Here is a 23,298-nt window from a genome sequence, read left to right as displayed (position 1 = left end):
CAACACACTGAACCAACCTTACCCACTGGGGGCAGACACCAAAAACAACGGGAACTACAAACCTGCAGCCTGTGAGAAGGAGACCCCAAACACAGTAAGTTAAGCAAAATGAGAGGCAGAGAAACACACAGCAGATGAAGGAGCAAGGTAAAAACCCACCAGGCCAAACAAATGAAGAGGAAATAGGCACTCTACCAGACAAAGAATTTAGAATAATGATAGTAAAGATGATCCAAAATCTTGGAAATAAAATGGAGAAAATACAAGAAACATTTAACAAGGACCTAAAAGGACTAAAGAGCAAAAAAACAATGATGAACAACACAATAAATGAAATTAAAAATTCTCTAGAAGAAATCAATAACAGAATAACTGAGGGAGAAGAACGGATAAGTGACGTAAAAGATAAAATAGTGGAAATAACTACTGCAGAGTAGAAAAAAGAAAAAAGAATGAAAAGAATTGAAGACAGTCTCAGAGACCTCTGGGGAAACATTAAATGCACCAACATTCAAGTTATAGGGGTCCAAGAAGAAGAAGAGAAAAAGAAAGGGACTGAGAAAATATTTGAAGAGATTATAGTTGAAAACTTCCCTAATATGGGAAAGGAAATAGTCCATCAAGTCCAGGAAGTGCAGAGAGTCCCATACAGGATTAATCCAAGGAGAAACTTGCCAAGACACACATTGATCAAACTATCAAACATTAAATACAAAGAAAAAATATTAAAAGCAGCAAGGGAAAAACAACAAATAACATACAAGGGAATCCCCATAAGGTTAACAGCTGATCTTTCAGCAGAAACTCTGCAAGCCAGAAGGGAGTAGCAGAACATATTTAAAGTGATGAAAGGGAAAAACCTACAACCAAGATTACTCTACCCAGTAAGGATCTCATTCAGATTCGACAGAGAAATAAAAACCTTTACAGACAAGCAAAAGCTAAGAGAATTCAGCACCACGAAACCAGCTTTACAACAAAGGCTAAAGGAACTTCTCTGGGCAGGAAACACAAGAGAAGGAAAAGACGTACAATAACAAACCCAAAACAATTAAGAAAATGGTAATAGGAACATACATATTGATAATTACCTTAAATGTAAATGGATTAAATGCTCCCACCAAAAGACACAGACTGGGGCCTCCCTGGTGGCGCAGTGGTTAAGAGTCCGCCTGCCGATGCAGGGGATACGGGTTCGTGCCCTGGTCTGGGAGGATCCCATATGCCGCGGAGCGGCTGGGCCCGTGAGCCATGGCCGCTGGGCCTGCGCATCCGGAGCCTGTGCTCCGCAACGGGAGAGGCCACAACAGTGAGAGGCCCGCATACCGTAAAAAGAAAAAAAAAAAAGACACAGACTGGCTGAATGGATACAAAAACAAGACCCATATATATGCTGTCTACAAGAGAACCACTTAAGACTTAGGGACACATACAGACTGAAAGTAAGGGGATGGAAAAAGATATTCCATGCAAATGGAAATCAAAGGAAAGCTGGAGTAGCAATTCTCATATCAGATAAAATAAACTTTAAAATAAAGACTATTACAAGAGACAAAGAAGGACACTACATAATGATCAAGGGATCAATCCAAGAAGAAGATATAACAATTGTAAATATTTATGCACCCAACATAAAAGCACCTCAATACATAAGGCAAATGCTGACAGCCATAAAAGGGGCAATCGACAGTAACAAAATCATAGTAGGGGACTTTAACACCTCACTTTCACCTATGGACAGATGATCCAAAATGATAACAAATAAGGAAACACAAGATTTAAATGATACATTAAACAAGGCTGACTTAATTGATATTTATAGGATATTCCATCCAAAAACAACACAATGCACTTTCTTCTCAAGTGCTAATGGAACTTTCTCCAGAATAGATCATATCTTGGGTCACAAATCAAGCCTTGGTAAATTTAAGAAAATTGAAATCATATCAAGTATCTTTTCTGACAACAATGCTCTGAGACTAAAATAGAACTAAAAATAGAACTATCATACTTCCTAGCAATCCCACTACAGGGCATATACCCTGAGAGGACCATAATTCAAAAAGAGTCATGTATCACAATGTTCATTGCAGCTCTCTTTACAATAGCCAGGACATGGAAGAAACCTAAGTGTCCATCAGCAGTTGAATGGATAAAGAAGATGTGGCACATATATACAATGGAATATTACTCAGCCATAAAAAGAAACGAAATTGAGTTATTTGTAGTGAGGTGGTTGGACCTAGAGTCTGTCATACAGAGTGAAGTAAGTCAGAAAGAGAAAAACAAATACCATAGGCTAACACATATATATGGAATCTAAAAAAAAAAAAAAAAAGGTTCTGAAGAACCTAGGGGCAGGACAGGAATAAAGACACAGAAGTAGAGAATGGACTTGAGGACGTGGGGAGGGGGAAGGGTAAGCTGGGACAAAGTGAGAGGGTGGCATGGACTTATATACACTAGCAAATGTAAAATAGATAGCTAGTGGGAAGCAGCCAAATAGCACAGGGAGATTAGATCAATGCTTTGTCACCACCTACAGGGGTGGGATAGGGAGGGTGGGAGGGAGGAGATATGGGGATATATGTATATGTATAGCTGATTCACTTTGTTATAAAGCAGAAACTAGCACACCATTGTAAAGCATTTATACTCCAATAAAGATGTTAAAAAAAAAAGCTATGGTGCTCATAAAATCATTGAGAGAGAGAGGAAGATGGGGCATAAATTGATATTAGTGAAGTCTTCATTGGAGGAAAGAGGTCAAGTCCACCGTCTCTTACAAAGCAACATCTAAGTGCTTTATGGAACTCAACAAACAGAAAAAGCCACCTTCTAGTTTGCTGGAGACATGTACAAAACAATATCCTGTTGCATGCCAAACAATGCAGTGGAAGGCAGAAGAAACTGCAAAGCAACAAGAGACTGGTGTGATTGATTCATGTGTTGCCCAGGACGATGGATAAGGCCTTGTGTCAGGTTGAACTGGCATCTTTTGTTCTTCCTTAGTGGTTCAAAAAAGTGACGACACATGTTAGATTCCAAAAAATTCAATGTGTAAGTAAATACATAGGCAGAGAGTCATGACGAACTGTGCCCTCAGCCTATTTTGGGCCCCAGTGATACACTCCTAAGAGACATCTTTAACTTTGGTAAATAATAAGTTGTTCCCTGTTCTCCCTTCTAACGTAGGAAATGCTTAGGTAAATTTATATATTTACATTTTTAAATGACTGTTTTAAAATGTGAATCACTTGATTTTTTATAGGTGAGCAACGTTCAATTACAGAAATGATGAAATTTCCCTGTGCCCTCTTGCCCATAAACAAAATTAATCTTCCCTTCTCCTTTACTTAAGGTCTAATAGCAACGACCATAGAGATTTGCAAAATAATATTGATAGGCTGTTTTAATTGCCAGGAGAATCAAATGCCTGCTAGTTAGATGACAGATAAGACTCAAACACATGCCATTTGCATTTTTGTATCAGGCTCATTTGTGTATCAGGCTTATGTTTTCAATACCATACTCTGGCAGTTGCACAGGAAACATTCCCCATCCTTTCTTAGTAAAGCAATTTCACAAATACACTTGGCTCATGCAAATGAGGAACTTGGGAAACCAGTGCCACTCATGTTATATGTGGAGCCGCAGTATAGTGTGTCCTGTACACAAATGTGTGTGTTTAAGTTTTAACCTTAAAACTTAAAATCAAGAATCAAACGTTCCTTTCTTCAATCACATTTCTCCTAGTCTATGCTCTCATAGCACCCTGGATGCCCTTTTCATGGAGAACACTTATGCCATAGTGATTTTATATTTATTTGTTATTATTTGATTATGTCTGTTTCCTCTGCTAGATCATACACGCTATGTGTGCAAGGCAGCTGTGTCTTATTCCAATACTTAGTATTCCAATGTCTAGAATGAGACCTGATTCATAAATGATGTTCAATAAATATTTGTTAAAGATTGAAAGAATGAACACACAAATGATTGTGAGATTTATTTTCTAAAAGCTACGAGGATTATTTTTAGTCTTTCTTACCGAATTAGTACAGTGTTATGAATGTACTAGCATTATGCTTTAAAATTTTTTTACTTTAGTAAAATATACATAACATAAAATATACCATTTTAAAGAGTACACTTCTACAGAATTAAATATATTCACATTGTGTAACTAACACCACCGTCCATCTCCAGAACAATTTCATTTTCCCAAACTGAAACTCTGTATCATTAAACACTTACTCCCCCTTCCTCTCTCCCCCAGTCCATGGCAACCACCATTCTATTTTGTGTCGCTTTGAATTTAACTACCCTAGATATTTCGTATAAATGAAATCATACAAGATTTGCCTTTTTGTGTCTGGCTTATTTCACTTAGCATAATGCTTTCAAGGTTCATCCATGTTGTAGCATGTACCAGCATTTCATTCCTTTTAAGGCTGAATAATATTCCATTGTATGTATAGACCACACCTTGTTTATCTGCTCACTTGTTAATGGACACTGGGATCACTTTTGGCTATGTGTGAATAATGCTGCTGTGAACATGGCTGTACACATATTCATTCAAGTCCCTGCTTTCAACTCTTTCGGTTATATATTTAGAAGTGAGATAGCTGGATCATATGGGAATTCTATTTTTAATTTTTTAAGGAGCCACCATACCTTTTTCCACAGTGGCTGCACCATTGCCACCTGCAATGCATAAGGGTTCCAATTTCTTCGCATCCTCACCAACCTGTTCTTTTTTTAAATGATATCCATCCTGTTGGGTATGAAGTAATATCTCATTGTGATTTACATTTGCATTTCCTAATGATTAGTGACATTGAGTGTCTTTTCATGTGGTTATTGGACATTTGTATATCTGCTTTGGAGAAATGCCTATTCAAGTCCTTTGCCCATTTTTAAAGTAGGTTGCTTTTTTAATTTGTTGCTGTTGTTGTCAAGTTGTAGGAGTTCTTTATATATTCCAGATATTAATCCCTCATCAGATATATGATCTGCAAACATTTTCTCCCATGTTTTCACTCTGTTGATAGTGTCCTTTGATGCACAAACGTTTTAATTTTGATGAAGTCCAATTTATCTATTTCATCTTTTGTTGCCTCGCATTATGTTTTGTAACACAGGGATTACTGCGAAAACAAATCTGGGATCAGATGAATTTGAGTTCAAATCCTGATTTTGTTCCTTTCCAGCTGGATGGCCCTTGCTAGGTGAGACCCTTATTTTGCTTCAGTTTGCTTATTTATAAAATTGTACTAAACAATACTTGTTAAAATTTTAAAAATTAAAACATGTAAAGGAGCTTTGGGGTCACAATTCATGTTAAAAGATTTTCAGGCAGTGACGCCAACCATCATAATATTTAAATTTGAAGCTGGTGCAGTTTTCCTTGAGCCAATACAGCAAGATCAGTGAACTTTGGCATGAGGTCAACTTTTCCATCAAGAAACAAATTGATACAATTCTTCTCCACTCTATCTTCACTATCTCCACATATTTGCTCCCTTTTTTAAGAGGCGTAAAAAAAAATAATTTGCTCAGATGAAAGCTTGACTTCAGAAATAATTTCCCATAGCATTTTGACATTTTGTACACATATTTCCAGGGGGATCATAAGAGGAAAAGCTGACCATTTCATTTTTCCTCTTTTCAATCCCTTAAATTGAAGTAAACTTAAATTAATTACACAATGAGGCCATTAGTCAGCTGTGGCTCTAAGGTCATCTATGTAAGCAAACCCAAATCTAAATCTAAGCAAATGCTTCAAGGTTCCAAAATCAAATTCCTAGGGACAGCCAATCAAACAGCTGACTAGGCTAGGCTGTAAGCTAATAGTCAAGCAGTAATTCTCTCCCTTTGCTTTGCTTTGGAGTTTATAAAAGTGTGACCCCAAGGTCCTGTCTGTGGAGTGCTCCTAACCACTTCGGTTTAGCACTGCCAGGTTAGAACTCATTTTCACTCAGATAAACTCTTAAAACACTTAATATGCCTCAGTTTATCTTTTAACAACTCTAAAATTTAACCAAGACTTTCCCACTGGCTTCAAGCCAGCTCTGAATTCCTTAGCTACCCATCCAAGGTAGAGGCTGTTCCCGGGAAGCTGGTGAAAAGAGAGAGGAAAGCTGTGGTGAAGGGTTTGTTTTGGGGATTATTCCTGCCAACCAACTGCTTCCCCTAGCAGGAGTTTCGATCATGCGGAATCAGCAAGGAGCACTTTTTTCCCCTTTTTTCTCTTCCCTTCCCTCCCAGTCAGGCTTTCCCCTCAGTCATTATTTTTGCCCCAACCTCCTTCCTTCCATGCTGTCAGATGCTCTTTAGGCAACAGCAAACAGGCTGAACCCCAGTTTGTCACCTGATGGCCCAGTGATTGTGGGCAAGTCCTTAACTTTTGTGAGCTCCAGTTTCCTCACCTATAAATTAAGGATCAAAACATCTCACAGGAGTGTTGTAAAGACTACATGGAATAATGTATGTGATTATGCAGTATGTTCTACAAAATGCTATGCAAACGCTAGTCATTTTTTAATATCTCATATGAGGAATATTTTGCATTACTTTTTCCCCATCTTCTGCTAGGAGGAATTGTCTTCTTAATTCATTTAATGGGGGTAAGGCGAGAGAAAGAATCACATTCACTAATAAATGATTATCTGGGCTTTAATCAAGGGAAGAGGATGACAACCTTTCATCCTGTAATTCACCAGTGGGTACTGCACAGAGAGAGTAAAAAGCAGAGCAAGGAGAAAGGAGCCAGGGCATCCAAGTCTCCTCAGCCAGGAAGAGAACCACCAATACCAGCAACTGTCTTTCCTGCTTCAGAATTAATAACCGCTCTTCCCAAAACAAGCCTTGTCAAAGAGAATTACAATGTGTAAATGCCCCCGAAAGGACTCTCTTGGCTTCTGCCTGATAGAAGGGAAATGACCTGAGGCCTGGGTCATCGCCAAATGACTGTGCAACCAGCCCAGCCATGTGGAGGACAGAGGAGAACTGTATAGGTGCTCAATAAACATGTATATCATGGATGGGTGGCCAGGCAGAGTCTTGTAGCCTACTGAGTTTTCAGTGATGGTATAGTCACCACCTACTGGTAGTAACTCTCCAGAATTATCATCCACACAGTGGGGTGAACTGCATATTGGGGAAGATTTATTCTCTCCATTGCCCATTATCCACACTTCTCTTAGGACGTGCATTGCTTTCTGTTTCACAGAGTTTTCTAGAGCTTCGCTGTTCAACGTGGTAGCCACTAGCCACATGTGGGTTTTTTTAAAATTTAAATTCGAAATAACTAATATTCAATAAAGTTAAAAATTCATTCCCTGAATCACACTAGCCTCATTTTGAAGTGCTCAGTAGCCATATGTGGCTACAAGGGACCTGCCATGATGTTCAATCATTCCTTAGTCCCTAAAGCCAGGGACTACTGGAACTTTGTAACATTCCTTGATAGAAATGACTTTTGAAATTGTCTTTATCATTAATTAGTAAGAGCTTCTATTCTCTTTGAAAAACATACGGTTCAACTAATCTTCCCTTGAAATTCATTTAGGCAAATTAAGAAAAAGAAATCTGCAAATCTCTGCAATCCATTTTACCAAATACCTTTAAGAACAATATGCAGGAGTTTTCCAAAAACCTAAACAAATAAGGTTTCCCTTCCTGTAATTAATAGGGAAATATCTACTACAGTTCTGTAAACAGAGCCAAACTGAAACAATTGCATTTAAATGATGTTAGGGTTTCCAAAGAAAACCACAGAACAAACTCAGAATTAGGCGATAATGCATCCCTGTTGTACCCTGGCATAGGAGCAAGCATTTTGCAGTGACCATCTGGGATATGTAATATCATAATAAGTGCGAGGGCACCAGCTCACAGAGAAGCCAAGAGGCAACACTTTTTTCCTGCCAACTGTGATATGTTACAGTATGAAGTTTTCTTCCCTAGGAAACCAGCATTTCAACTTTTACAGGGCATTTGAAGACACCAAAATTTTTTTCACTGCAATACCTCAAATGTCTAAAATAATGCCAATGTAGATGCTCAATAAATATTTATTTATTTATTTATTTTTGCGGTACGCGGGCCTCTCACTGTTGTGGCCTCTCCTGTTGCGGAGCACAGGCTCCAGACGCGCAGGCTCAGTAGCCATGGCTCACGGGCATAGCCGCTCCACGGCATGTGGGATCTTCCTGGACCGGGGCACGAACCCGTGTCCCCTGCATCAGCAGGCAGACTCTCAACCACTGTGCCACCAGGGAAGCCCAATAAATATTTATTGATTGAATAAATACTGAAAGTGCCAGCCTTTTTCTATGGTAATAAAAACTTCATGATGCTTTGGGATCTTTTCACTTTCCTTTGAAGACACTTAAGTATGTATAATTATTTACCCAAGGACATTTCAGGTGTGTTGGGAGGAGGTGTAATTTATCAAGTACTATTAAATTTATACACCCAAAAAGCACACTAAAATGCACTTCTGTTACTACTACTTCTACTAAGAATGTGAAAAGGCAGATTTAAAAATTTCATCAAAATGTCTTGGCCCACATAACAAAAGTACAAGCAACAAAAGAAAGAAATAGATAAATTGAGTCTCTTCAAAATTAACAACTTTTGTGAGGCAAAGGACATGAACAATAAAGTTAAAACACAGCCCACCAAATGGGAGAAAATATTTGCAAGAAATATATCTGATGAGACTTGTATCCAGAATATATAAAGAACTCTTACACCTCAATAATTAAAGGACAACTCAATTAAAGGTGGGTGACGGATCTGAACAGACATTTCTGTAAAGAAGATATACAGGAAAAGATGCTCAACATCTTCAGTCATCAGGAAAATGAAAATCAAAAACACAATGAGATATCACTCACACCCACTAGGATGGCTATACTCAAAAAGACTGATAATAACAACTGTTAGTAAGGATATGGAAAAATCAGAACCTTCACACATTGCTGGTAAAAATGTGTAATGGTGCAATGACTTGGGAAGACAGTCTGGAAGTTCCACAAAATATTACGACAGGATCCAGTAATTTCATTCCTAGGCATATACTCAACAGAAATGAAAACATATGTCCACACAAAAACATGTACGCCAGTGTTTTTACCAGCATTATTCCTAACAGCCAAAAAATGAAAACAATCCAAATGTCCATCAATGAATGGATAAATAAAATGTAGTGTATACCTACAATGGACTATTATTCAGCAAGAAAATGAAATTAAATACCAATACATGCTACAACATGAATGAACCTTGAAAGCATTATGCTAAGTGAAAGAAGCCAGTCACAAATGACCACATATTGTATGATTCCATTTACATGAGAAGCCCAAAATAGGCAAATCTATAGACAGAAAGTAGATTAGTGGTTGCCTAGGACTTTGCGTTAAAGAAAGAGTAGAGGGAAAAGGGGTGACTTAATGGGCATGGAGTTTTCCGCAGGGTGATGAAAATGCTCTAAAATTGATTGTGGTGATGGCTACACAACTCTTATTACACTAAAAACCACTGAATTGTTCACTTTAAACAGGTGAATTGTATGGTTTGTGAATTATATCTCAATAAAGCTATTATTTAGAAAAATGTCTTTGCTTTATTATTAAGTTATTCTAGTGACCTGATTAATATAATTTTTAAAAATTTAAATTATCAAATATTTTCAAATTAATATAGTTTTAAAATATTATTTTAAAATTAATATAATTTTTTAAATGAACAAAGGATTGGTATGTTGATCCAGCCTTGTGCAAACTCAATGCATTGCAGAGTAATCAACTTTTTTATATTTTGTATCTGAGTCTCAGCATGAATAAAACCCTTCAAAAAGACAAATTCATGTTTTTTTCTCAGTTAAGATTTAAATGAATTTTGAATGGCTTGGAATGATCTCTAAATATTTTACTAGATGCCATAATTATTTCACTTATTTCCAAAGTGAAACAATTTTATGCCATGCCATTAAGAGCATAATGAAAAGGAAATTTTATTAACATCTTTTTCTGTTCACTATAAAGTAGCAAATACATAATTAAGTGCAGCTTCCTTCAAATACTAATATACAAAAGTATGTCTTATATATTATAACTAAATAAAGCACAGTTCCATTTTTTAAAAACTCTAAGTAGTCCAATAAACTTTAAATAATCCTGGTGGTGTAATGTTCTTTATAAAGATAGATATATATCTAAAATAGTTTTATAAAAACATACCTTTTGGAAATATATATATCCAAATATTTGTACATATCTCCCAAAGATATATTTTTATAAAGCTATTTTCCTACTATCAAGGTGAATATTATTTATTCACTAAGGTCATATGAAGTTGAAACTGAAAGGAATAGTACAGATTCTCATCCCAGACACTTCCTTCACATATAAAAAATCTGAGATCTAAAGTGGTTACCTTTTGTCCAAAATCATGTTTGGGAAACCCATTGTTTGAAACTAAGTTCCCTATTCTCAAGAAAGTGATGATCTCACCATAACAAAATTCCAAAAACAGAAAATTCATCATTTGAAAATCTATCAGCATGTAGATGGATACTAAGTTTATAAACATCTGTTGGATGTTTCTATACTTGAAAAATATATATACATATATATATTTGTTCATCTCCATCACTGATATTGTTCTCAAGTTTTAAGCTCCTAGAACGCCATAATCACATGTCTACTTAACTGTTCACATGTTCAACCTCACCTACTGTTTATCTGAGCACATATTTTAAGGAATGATGATCAATGAGATTAAAACACAATATGGTAATAATTTAATAAAATGACTTAATTACCAATGGAAGGCTTAAGAAAATCTCCATGCAGATGAGTCAGTAAACTCACCATGAGGAAACCCAGCAGAGTTACACTTTGAAATAAAGGATTCTTTACAAACCTGTCTAATTAAAGACAGCATTGGCATAGCATCCACCAACTCTGCCATGACCCCTGAAAGAAACTCATGAAATTAAATAATGGCTGGTGTAATGGCTTTACACCAGGCTTGGTTAGTGATCTCTTTTCTTGCACCTTCTCCTTTGCATTCATATTTTCCCAGAACTTCCCTGCTCCAAAAATTACTCCTTTCTCTTAATCAAACCTCCAGCTATCTCTAAAACTTCTGTTTATCTATTTCATACTAAGGTGTGAGTTGCTAATAGGTTTAAATCTAGGGAGTGAGGTCTCAAGAGGAATTCACATTTTAAAAGTGAGGTGCATTTTGCTCAAAATTCCACTAATATAAAGAGTGAGTGTGATCCTTTGCTATATCAGCAACACTGTGCCCCAACCTTCTCTGGGGGCCACCAAAGTCTCCTGACCCCCTACATTCCAGAAATCAGGGGTCAGCAAGTGGGTGCCCTGCTTGTGAAAATCTGGTGACCTCTGGGAGGGAGCTTGTATGGAAGCAAGTGTTAATTTTCAAAATGTGACTGGTTGTGATAGCAGCAACCTCACCTCATCACAATGTCCCTTGGAATGTTTTCTGAGTAAGGGGTCTAAAAGTGATCTGTCATCACTGGTCAGTGGTACAAGCAGCTCATTCTTATATCCTTGCCCTTCCCCCCCGGACCCGAAACAAAACATCCCACTCTGCCCTCCTCTTCTCACATTTGAATTTTCACGTGTTCAACATTTGTCAGGTCTTCGCCTTCAATGATATGGTCAAGGCACCAAGAAATTATATTGAACACATCAAAAACGAATACCAGGCCCATTTCCCCATGCCTTGGAATCATAAGCTACAAAATTTGTGTTTGGAGTATGCATGTGTGGGCCTATTCTTGGAACAACATTTATAGACACTTCAAATGATTCCCCTCCAAAGCCATAAAAGGGTTTAGTAACACACTTTAATATATAATTTCTTAAGCATTTTTTAATAAAATACAGATATATAATTATAATTATCAATGCCTGTATGTCATTTAATATAATGATAAAAGGCTAGTCTTTGAAGTGACATGATGATTAATATTTACAGTAAAGCCTAAAGGAAACAGCATGTGTACAATATTGCTAAATCGAAAAGAAAAGATTAATTAAAAATGCTACTTGTATTGTGGTATCATCTCAAATCACAAAGAGCAAAAAGGAAGATTCTCATCTTATTAATGCATATAGGTATAGATCATTACTTTCTATGTTTTCTCCAGATGGAAAACTCTCTTGTTCTCCTTAAATTATACCAAGCACTGAGGCTGGGAAGTACTCATAATAGGGACTTTTCCCAAATCTTTGTCAAGTTATTAATACCATACACAAACATCTTATGTAGATCTACCTATTGGATATATGTCATGTGCCTTCATGCTAATTTTAAATTTAAAGATCAATACTAATTGGACAAACTGTTAGAGAACCCATGAGGAAATTTATCAGTATATATAAACAGAGTCACAGTCTGTGCAAATACTGTTTAAATAGTAATCTCCCTCAATATGTAACAGCCATGCTGTTTTAAAGTAAAGAAGCAAACCAGGAGTTTCGCCCTAGCCCCATCTAACCTAGGGATGGGTTAAAGCCATTCTGTTTAGCACTGAAACACGCTGCTTTCGCTTGGCAAATATATGAAATGTAGTGAGTCAATGGACAGACACATGATTTTACCCTCAATAGACATATGGTAATGCTCTTCACCTTGCATTCTTAGCCTTTCTTATTCATCTCATTATGTGCTATCAAAGTTACTACATGCTTCGAAACCCTGTATACATTGTTTTAGGGGTTTTTAAAAAATAATGCTGTTTTCTTTTTTTTTTTTTCAGTTTCAAGGTTAAAAATGATGTTGAGGTTAAAAGTTTTACAGCTCCTTTATCATAATTGGTATCTTCCTCCTTAGTCTTCCAAGAGGAACTTTATAGTAATGGGCTTTGGCCTTTGCACTGCAACCCCCAAAAGACAGATTGCTGGAGATAACCCCCTGAAATTCCTTACAGCGTTATTTAACACCATGAAGGCCTAGAATCTATCTGTTTTGAGAAAGACTTCAGACCAAGGGACAAGGTTCAGGAGGGGGGAAGGTTTCAATTTGTAGGAGTTATGAGACATAAATAAGTAGCACAAATGCCTTTTTCCCTTATAGACCATGGGTCAGGAATCGCAAAGCAAGGTGAAACAAAATCCTGAATTAAAAAAAAAAACACTATAAAAACCTAAGGGATAGCTAACAATATTATTCTTCTTGATTTAAAAAGCTAGACATTTCTCATTGGAATCAAAGAATTTGAGGTGGATTTATTTTCTTTTAGCCATTCCAGTCATATCATATATTCCTTCCCTGGTGAAAACTGGAATTTAAAAATGTCTACAGGACATTCTTTAATAGTCTACTTGATACTAAATAAAATGTGCAAACAATCCAAAATACTGGAAATTTATTCTCTGCAGATGAATAAATACCTCTTACATGTCCAATAGAAAGTGAAAAAAATCACAAGCCTTTCCATTTTCCTTAAGAAAGTAATTATTATGGATTATGAATTTTTATAGGACCAGTCACCTAATACCTGTGATAAATAAGAGCAAGTAGGAGCACAAAAGCTAATCCTTCATGATTACAAATATCTCAGTACTATTACTAAGACTTCTACTGACTTAGGTTCTCACATTGTGCCCAAGAATAACAGAAATCACAAGATTCTGTGTGCTGGTTACTGCTGGTTATCAACCCTCAAGTAGGAAACTGTGTAGAGCATTTTCCTGATAAATTAAGTTATACGTCTTAGTCTGGTTAGTGTCATTGCCAAGTTTTAAGTTTGCTGTTTGGTTTTTTAAAAAGTATGAGAACTTTGGTTAAACACACTACATTTATGGCAATACTCTGTGTAACTGGGGGGAAAATAGAGAGAGGATGTGGTTTTGTAGGCTGCAAAACTCCACATGCCATATACAGTATACATATGTACCAAAGATAATTACAGTCTCACCATGAGAAAGTCAAAAAAACTCAGTGAGCCTTCATTTTCTATTATATGTACATTTTACAAGCTGCTGATAAGTTTCTTTTCATATTGCTTTCCAAAAAGAAAAGACAAGGAAAACGAAGAAAGAATATACATTAGCCAGATTCCAATGTAGTTTAACTTAAAGGCTTCATCAGACCATATGTGCAGACACTTGAGATGATGAGAGAGTTAAGCTTCCTAGGGTCCTAGAATCAAAGAAACTCTGCTGACCCCCACTGCTAAGCAGGTGCACTCCTTCCACGGGGGGCAACATCTGCCGATCCGTCATGGTCCCACTCGGTGAGGACCCCAAGAAACTTCCTTGGGAAGAAACAATTTTCTCAGGACTGGCAGCCAGTTTGGGGGATGTGGAGAAGTTATATCCATACAAGGCACAGGGGCTGTGTAACCTGAACGTGTTATAGGAACCCTGGTGTGTCTGGTTAGCAGCAAAGGCATTGCTGGGGGGTGAAGGCATGATGTACTGGAGCTGGGGGGACATCCCGGAAATCTGCATGGACAAGCTGGTCTGTGGGCAGCTGAAGGTGTCCCCATCCGTGCCGCCCATGGACATGTTCACCGAGGCGCTGCCGCTCACGCCCACGTAGGAGGGAGTCCTGGGAGGGGCGAAGGTCTCGCCCGTCTGATTGGTGAGCCTGTTGTAGGTCTCGGCCAAGGACGTGCTGTATCGGTTGAGGGTTAGGCTAGAGCGGGCACACGCGGAATAGTCAGCCGGGGCCAGACTACACAGCTGGCTGGTGTTGGGTCCCAGATGGAAGGCTGGAGATGAGCAAGGGGAGCCAGACAGAAGATGAGGGTGGGTGGCCGCAACGCCATTCCCAGAACCTTGGAGTAAGGTGGAGGAACCTGTATTTCCTACAAAAGAAATTGAAATGTAAAGAGCATCTTTTCCTTTCAACTGTGTACACATGAGCTAGACGGACTTGTTACAAGGGGCGGGTACAAAGACGAAAAGGAGATGGACTCCGCTCTCAGGAATTGTAATTTAATTGAATTCAGACTGAAATATTTTAAACATAGATCCTCTCAATATTTTCAAGGAAATTATCTCCCCAAGGAGTGATTTTTTTTTTCCCAGAAGATATTAGGACACTATCACATAGAATTTTCACATTTTCTCCCTCAATTAGCTTTCTCATTTTTTAATAATAAACACTACAAATACTGACTTTCCTGGCAACTTTAGAAAATATAAATTTCATCTTACTCTGTATCTTGTTCCAAAAGTTCCATCACCTCACTTCTACCCAACTTTTACTCTTTCTTTCAGCAGAGCTTCCTCTGGAGCAATATATTTTCTTGCAAGAAAAAAGAAGGAATTCAAAGAAAAGAGCCAAATTGGTCAAAGACACATCCTGCCTCAAACAAACTTTCAAATTCCCACGGCAAGCTTGTGTGCATCGATGACTGTACCACTCAGGGCTACTGAAATAAGGCAACGGTCTAGAACTTTTTTTTTTTTTTTTTTGGAGTATAGTTGCTTTACAATGTTGTGTTAGTTTCTGCTGTACAATGAAGTGAATCAGCTACATGTATACATATCTCATTTCCAAACAGAAAATGGTTTGGTGAATCACATGAATCACAAGAGCAGAGGTCCAGCAAATAAACAGTCCTGTGAAATAGAGAGGGGGGTTAACCCTGCATCCAATCAATAACAGTGGTGGCGGCTGACTCCCCCCTCTGGATTTGCTGACAGATTGATGTTTGCAACTTGATGGAACTTAGGAAGAGAAGAGAATTCCAATGGGTTGGATAGGTTGTAAAACCTTCATTGCTCTAGTGACAGTGTTTTATATAGCTTCTCAAAATAATCTAAAAAGCCCAATCTGCCCAATGATAATTATCTAAAACCCAGCAATGCTAATTTCTCAACAGGGCGCTGGGCAGGATCAGACGTAAAATGCCTGAGTGCAGGAGTGGGCCCGAGTCCTACCTACCAAGTAGAGGAGGAAGTGTCATCCCTTTCCGTGCTGCTCCCTCTGAGGAAACACCAGCCCTGGGCTAGTAGGAGATACTCAAAGGGGAGCTCAGGGAAGGTTGCCTCAGTGTGCCTGACCCTTCTCATCATAAATACAAGAAAACCCTGCCTAGAGGCAATTCTGCTGAAGGAAGAGGAAGCTGGCAAGAAAGGGTGAACCGGGACCAGCATCGGCAATTATCTGTGAAGTACGCCTGGTACCAGGGCCAACTAGTCTATCTCTAATTTTAAGGAGAGATTTAGGGTAAAGTAAAGGTTATGAAATATACAAACAGCCAAAAACATCCAAGACTTAACCTTTGACCAGAACGGCCATTTTCCTGCCCCATCCCCATACCAGACAGAAAAGAGAGGGATCCTGTAATGGGAGGATGTTGGTAATGAGGTCGCCATTATAGAGGACAAGCAATGACTTGTGCAGTTTTCAGTGCCTGAGCATCAGGCAGGACCTGGCTGTATACGTGACCCAGGAGACTTTTTTTTCTTTCTTTTTTTGTTTTTAAGACTTTTTTTTTGATGTGGGCCATTTTAAAAGTCTTTATTGAATTTGTTACACTATTGCTTCTGGTTTATGTTTCGGTTTTTTGGCCGGGAAGCATGTGGGATCTTAGCTCCCAGCCCAGGGATTGAAACGGCACCCCCTGCATTGGAAGGTGAAGTCTTAACCACTGGACCACCAGGGAAGTCCCTGACCCAGGAGACTTTGTGATTTACCTTGCTTGGGAATTCCAGGTATATCTTCAAAGGTGAGGGTCCGTAGTGAAGGTCTCCAGAATGCATATGACTCCACAAGGGCTTCCAAACCCATTCTAAATGGAAGGGTCAGGATGAGGGTGAACACAAGAAGCCCAGTTAGGAGCGGTTGGAGTTTTCACCCATAATAAGCAGCTCAGAAAACACCACTGGTGTTGACAGTGGCCCCCCACATTGGCAGGTGAGGAGCTTGGCACAAACAGAAAAAAAAAATGGTTCAGAGATGAGCTACCATTCTGTCACCAGGAGCACAAGAGGACGGAAACCACCCAGGATGTCCTGTTAACGTTCTCAGAAAACTTAGCTGATCTCAGGGGATAGAAAGCTGTACCCTTGTACTAGGAAGTTGGGGTGAAGAGAGTCCATCCTAGCTGCTGTGAGTCCAAGGCTTTGCTGTGATCTGGAGCTCATCCTCTCTCCCTGTTACACCACTCTCCCTCTGATGCGGAGAGCTCTGCCACAAAAGCACGCCCTGTAAAGAGGAGCTTCTATCCATCATTCGGTGCCTCGGCAGCCAGCTGAGAAGAGTACTCATCCTAAGAAAACTGACTTCTCTCTCAGAGGCATGATCACCACACCCAGGGCAGCCAGGGTGGGCTCTGGGGAAGAGGGGGCAGCCCTGGCTTCTCAACCTGACCTGCAGGATGACCACAGGAAGGTGATCTCACAGGGCGCTCCAGTATATGGAACTAGTATCAGCATCAGACATTATTTTAAAGCCCCTACATACACTTAATGAAGGGACACTTAGAGAGACAGGATAACTTCATTATGGGCTGCTTACATGGATATATGTATGTTTTAAAACAAGGATGACTACTCTAAATACATAATAAATGTATGTATCTCCTACCGTAAGTGATTCAGATATCACTGCCATACATCAGATAACAAAGTCCTCCAGGTCATAGAAATGAGGCCCTTCACTCAACTTGCCCATTCTCAAGGCCTCACCACTATTTCCTCAACCATCTCAGTGCTAAGCAATTGGTTAATCTAGGTAACATTGTGCTTTTCATGAAATATATAGCTCCACTGTAGGAAATGCCTGATTCCTGAGTGTCAAACAGCACACGAACATCTCTTGTGATTGTCAGATACAGTTTCATTTAATACAGATAATCTGTATTTAATGCTGATATTAAAGACAGGGTCTATCTTTAATAGCTTAGACTCCACATGCTACTTTCCCTCCATCCCCAAGTCATGAGCTATGAACTAAGACTAGAGAAACCCCCCTCACAGAGTCACACCCCCTATACAACATGGCGAGAGCTCTCCAAAGACCCATGGTAAGTGACCTGTGCGTGCAGATAAAACCATCTTCCCCTGCTTGCCCTGGGCTGCCCTGAGCATGAAGGACAGAGTCTGGCTTCGGATGGAATCAGTGTGCCCCAGAGAGAGGACTATTTTGTGGTAAGGACACTGGATTGGAGATCAGGAGGACTGGGCTGTGACTACAACCCACTAACCTTGAGTAGATGTTTGAAGCTCCCTGGACTGCAGTTTCCCACAAAGTGAGGATTGGAATACAAAGCTTTAAACCCTCTCCTAGCTCTAAAGTTGTTTACCACTAAGTGATTTTTTTTCCAAATGAGACATGTTATCTGTGTCTGACTACAAACCAGATCCAAGACCACTCTACTCAGCAATATTTTATGTACGTTAAAGTATTGACTGGGGAGAAGTTTGGCAGACTGGTCAGTCCCACATAACAAAGCCCCACATAACATGCAGGTTTCATTTAATATTCAACTTATGAATGCTGGGTGCTGTTTAGCGGATGACTCTATTTTTAGCTTGCACTCAATTTTTATGACTTTCTAGAAACAAGCTTTTTTAAGCTAAAGAAGTTAGGACACAGTTTTGTATAAACTGCTTTGTTAAACCACATAGATGAGTTTTCGTAATTGTAGTTATAAATATTCAGGATACCAAAGTAGTCCTGGAGTGATCTCAAGGGGAATTTACAAAGAGGTAATTCATGAGCATCTATGGGACCTAGAAATTTATTAGCTGTGGAGATGAGCATCAGTGCATTATTTGCTTTAGCAGTATAAACTTTATGATGCTTCAAATACAAACCCACAGACCAAATTTTTAGGGAGAAGTTATTGATCCTCACAAATATATAACCCTAAGCTTTAAAGGGATGCTCTGAAAGTGACAGATCTACATGTGATCTGATTTGGATCTATTGATATTTTTCTTGAAGCTGTTGTTTCACACTGCAAGTTCTAGAAAGGATTTCAGATATTTTGCAGGAAACAGTTATAAAATATTTATTAGCTGAATCTGGACTTTTTTTAAAAAAAGCCTTCATTTTCTCCAGTAATGGAGACTTTTCCCATCTAGTTAAAGAAAAGATAAAAGACACCTCCTGCAGGAGTGTAGCCAAGATGGTAATTTATACAAGATGCTTTTGAACAATTTCCACATTTTATCACCTCACTAATTTATGCTATCAAATGGCCAAGTTTATTTAGTAAAATGGTTATGTTTTTCCTGAAGTATTTAAAGAGAAGAAATTTTTGTACCTTCCTGAGTAAAACATTTTATAGGGTCAACCCTAAGGCCTAACTGAAGAATGAAACTATTCTCAGCACATAAATTCTCCTTCACGTAACAAATGTCTTGCAGGAGAGCTTTTAAGGGCTGAAGCTACTGATTCTTATAAAATAGGCTGCAGAACCATAAATAGCCAGGAAGGTATAATTTTTAAGTAAATTGTTTTATAAAGTTTTAAAAAATCACAAGTCCAAGTTTCTTTCTTGTCCTGCATAATTTGTTTATTTCATGTCTAGGGAAAAATAAAAACAGAATGTGTATTAAAAAGCAGTAACAACAGTGCAAGAAAACTGGGGGTATTAAAGAAATATTTTGAATTTTTTCTCATGGGCTTTTTTCTCTATTAATATATGAAAACATATCACCCCTCCCCCAAGTCCTCAGCACCAACGCACCTACCTGGTCTTACAGATAACTTTTTTTTTTTTTTTTTTTTTTTTTTTTTTTTTTTTTGCGGTACGCGGGCCTCTCACCGCTGTGGCCTCCCCCGTTGCGGAGCACAGGCTCCGGACGCACAGGCTCCGGACGCGCAGGCTCAGCGGCCATGGCTCACGGGCCCAGCCGCTCCGCGGCATATGGGATCCTCCCAGACCGGGGCACGAACCCGTATCCCCTGCATCGGCAGGCGGACTCTCAACCACTTGCGCCACCAGGGAGGCCCCAGATAACTTTTTTTTTTAAGGAAAATAATACATAAGTTAGAAATCTTTAAAGCTGACCAAATTCTCTCTTTTCATTATAAGTGTCTTTTGCATTTATCAGTGGAAAATGTTAAAATCAGATTTTTTTAAAACTGGGAATACTGATTCATAGATATTTAGCATTCCAAATGGGCACTGAAGAGCTTTCCTATGATAAGCAGAAGTCATTTAAATGAGAAAAAAAGTGAAAGTATTCATTTCACTAACAAGAAAGCTATGTATAAGTTCAACATGTTTTTCCTATACTAAGATATTGTTTAAACATTTGGAATAAAATAAAAATTTAAAATTTTAACAACCTTTAAAAAGTGTTAAAACATAATTTATTATTTTTTGCATGTCCATTAAAAACTTTAAAAGGTTTAGAGTCAGGCAATAAACAGTAGCAAGCACCATGGATGCCATGCTTATATACTCCTGAAACAGCCAAAGGGAAGAAAAAATTTCTATCAAACCTAGCATTGGGCTTCCCTGGTGGCGCAGTGGTTGAGAGTCCGCCTGCTGATGCAGGGGAAACGGGTTCGTGCCCCGGTCCGGGAAGATCCCACATGCCGCTGAGCGGCTGGGCCCCCGTGAGCCATGGCTGCTGAGCCTGCGCATCTGGAGCCTGTGCTCCGCAACGGGAGAGGCCACAGCAGTGAGAGGCCCGCGTACCGAAAAAAAAAAAAAAAACCCTAGCATTTGACCTCATGGTATCAAACAAGAGACTCAGTGGTTTATTTTCACCAATGCCTCTGAGTTTTTTTCACTGATCAAATTTTTTAAAACTAATGTCTTTTCATTGTGCTGACTTATCTAGAATTCTTCCTGAAACCTTGTAATATGTATCTTATCATCTCACTTCTACTTAAAGGCTTATCCACTATGACTACTACCCAAAATACACCTTTAAAAATATGTTTAAAGTTATTGCTTCAAAAACGAACTGACAGCAATGTGCAACATGATAAATATAATGAACACTGCTGTATGTTATAGAGGAAAGTTATTAAGAGAGGAAATCTTAAGAGTTCTCAACACAAGGAAAAAAATTGTTTTTCTATTTCTTTAATTTTGTATCTATATGAGATGATGGATGTTCACTAAACTTACTGAGGTCATCATTTCATGATGTATGTAAGTCAAATCATTATGCAGTACACCTTAAACTTAGGCATGCTGTATGCATCTCAATAAAAGTGGAAAAAAAAAAAAAAGGCTGCGTACAAGCCATGTGACCCCCGCCCAATGTCAACAGCAGTGAAGTCTTTGCTAGAGCCATCCTACAGGAGAGCCTGGACTTAGTTCCTGGCTGTATAGTCTCAAGCCTAAATGCTGCCCCCCTGGAGTTTCAGTGAGTTTTAATAAATTTATTCTCTGCTTTGCAAAAAAAAAAAAAAAAAAAGAACAAAGAAATGCAAGGGTCGTAAATAGATAAATACTCTTCTGCTATAACCAAAACCACAAGGAGATTCCATCATAGTATTTGGCAAGGTAGAAAAGGAGTCATCCCAGGGGCTTCCTTCAGTCACCTTACCAGTGACCACCCCAGTTACCAGATTATTCAACTTTCAGAAACTCCTCTGAGAAGCAAAGTTAACCAGGAGCTAATGCAACAGAACAAAAGCCAAGCAAAGTTTTTCTGCACATGGAAAGAGACATCTAAAATGACTGAATAATCTCAATACAGTAGACAATGTATAGTAGGAATACCTGCAAATCTTCCTACAGGGTGAAGCCCTGTTATTAGTCAGTCTTGTTGATCTGCCTGCGCTAAGTTAAAGGCTACTCCACTCTCATACATTTAGCCCTCACATTGCATGGTGTTTAAATGAATCATTGCATATGAAGATGAAATCAAGTCTTTCTGCAAGCATTTGAGTTTATTCTGAGAACAGGTCTCTGTCTACACTACCTTGCCCAGCTAATCAGCTGAAAGAACTAAAAGTCTGCGCTACTGCTTGATTGTTTTCTCTCTACAATTTTAAGTGAAATTGTTCCTAAAATAAGATAATCGGGGATTTTGACCTCATGTAGACACCGCCTATCAATACCAAGTTTTCAAGAAGTATTTCTGGAGTAAAGTGATAAAAAAAATGTCTCAAATACTTTTTAAAAACAAAGTGCTTTTAAAAACATTTAAGTCAAAGTCTTACCCTGAGAGGGCATCTGGAGAACGTTAGTCTATTATTACTATCAACAGTTATTTTAGAAAACGTTGCACCGAACTGTACTGGGATAGAATCATATCAATAAATTCAAAAACTCTTGGCACACAGACTAGGGTGGTCTGCTTTTTGATAAAAAGTAATAGAGTAGAATTCATTATTGTAGCTCTCCCACTTAGTACAAACACCATAAAACACGACACAGAAAAAATAAACAAGTGTGTGGCTGTCAGCAGAGCCAAGACAAATTTGGAAACCAAAGAACATCAGCTGTCTTGGCAGTGAGGAGTAGTCTCATATTCTAGTTGGAAATCTGAGTGAATAAGAGTCTCTGTCCTATTTCGAAGACAGATCAATACATAATTGTGACATCACTAAGCAAATTCTAAACCAAGAGCAGATGCAGAGAGTATTTTGATTTGGGATATTAAAGCCCCTGGATCTTGAGGGGCAGGTTTCCACAAGGCCCCTTCAGAGGCAGCATGCACTGTACACCCTGAGAACTTCCGTTTTCACCCCAGCATTTCACGTCAACATTAACCTTAGAAATGGGCAAAATGCCACACCCAAAATAAGTTACATCCAAGGCTCAATGATATTAGTAAATTTAAATCCTCATCAGAAATGATTTCAAAACCATGTCAGTAAATTTAACTGTTTACTTTGTAATGGAAAATTCACAATAAAAATCAAATATATTTATCACAGCCAGAATGTTTTTCACTAAGACTCACCTGTTACGCCCAGAGTCTCGGAAGCCTTTGGCAAAGGGATTCCTATCTATCTTCAGGCGAGTAATCTGCAGAGCAGAAAAAAAAAAAAATCACATCAAGTCTTATTATAAATGCCAAGGAAGGTTATTAAAAATGGAAATGATGGAAGAACTATAAGTAACTCCAAAATGAACTGTCAGAGGATGTACTGTGTTCTTCTTCCCTGTTTCTCAGGTATTTTATTATATTAGTAGCAAAGCTACATGAAAATTTCAGAACTTATCTAGACATTCATTTGCTTTGAAAAGGACATTCCCCCGCCTCTATTCAAGCTCTGTAATAGATGAAGTTTGCTTTGCTTTTAATATCCCTGGAGAAGGAGATTCTGAATCATCTGTTGATAATTGGCCCTTTGTTTGACAATCTC

At 38.4% G+C, this 23,298-nt stretch overlaps 1 protein-coding gene across 1 annotated transcript in view; it reads right to left on the bottom strand.

The window, feature by feature from the left end:
- Positions 1-11,962: 11,962 nt before the first annotated feature.
- The window catches only part of TBX18 (T-box transcription factor 18), a 29,874-nt gene continuing 18,538 nt past the window's right edge, over positions 11,963-23,298 (bottom strand). The window contains exons 6-8 of the mRNA XM_060115021.1: positions 22,893-22,957; positions 16,704-16,798; positions 11,963-14,863 (exon numbers count right to left, since the gene is read on the bottom strand). Of these exons, the coding sequence (XP_059971004.1) occupies positions 14,139-14,863; positions 16,704-16,798; positions 22,893-22,957 (885 nt within the window). The 3' untranslated portion in view covers positions 11,963-14,138. The remainder of the gene's footprint in view (positions 14,864-16,703; positions 16,799-22,892; positions 22,958-23,298) is intronic.

This window comes from Mesoplodon densirostris, chromosome 12, assembly GCF_025265405.1.
Source record: "Mesoplodon densirostris isolate mMesDen1 chromosome 12, mMesDen1 primary haplotype, whole genome shotgun sequence".
NCBI classification, from domain to species: domain Eukaryota; kingdom Metazoa; phylum Chordata; class Mammalia; order Artiodactyla; family Ziphiidae; genus Mesoplodon; species Mesoplodon densirostris.
The sequence above is the reverse complement of the archived record's forward strand: the minus strand, read 5'-3'. Positions and strand labels throughout refer to the sequence as shown.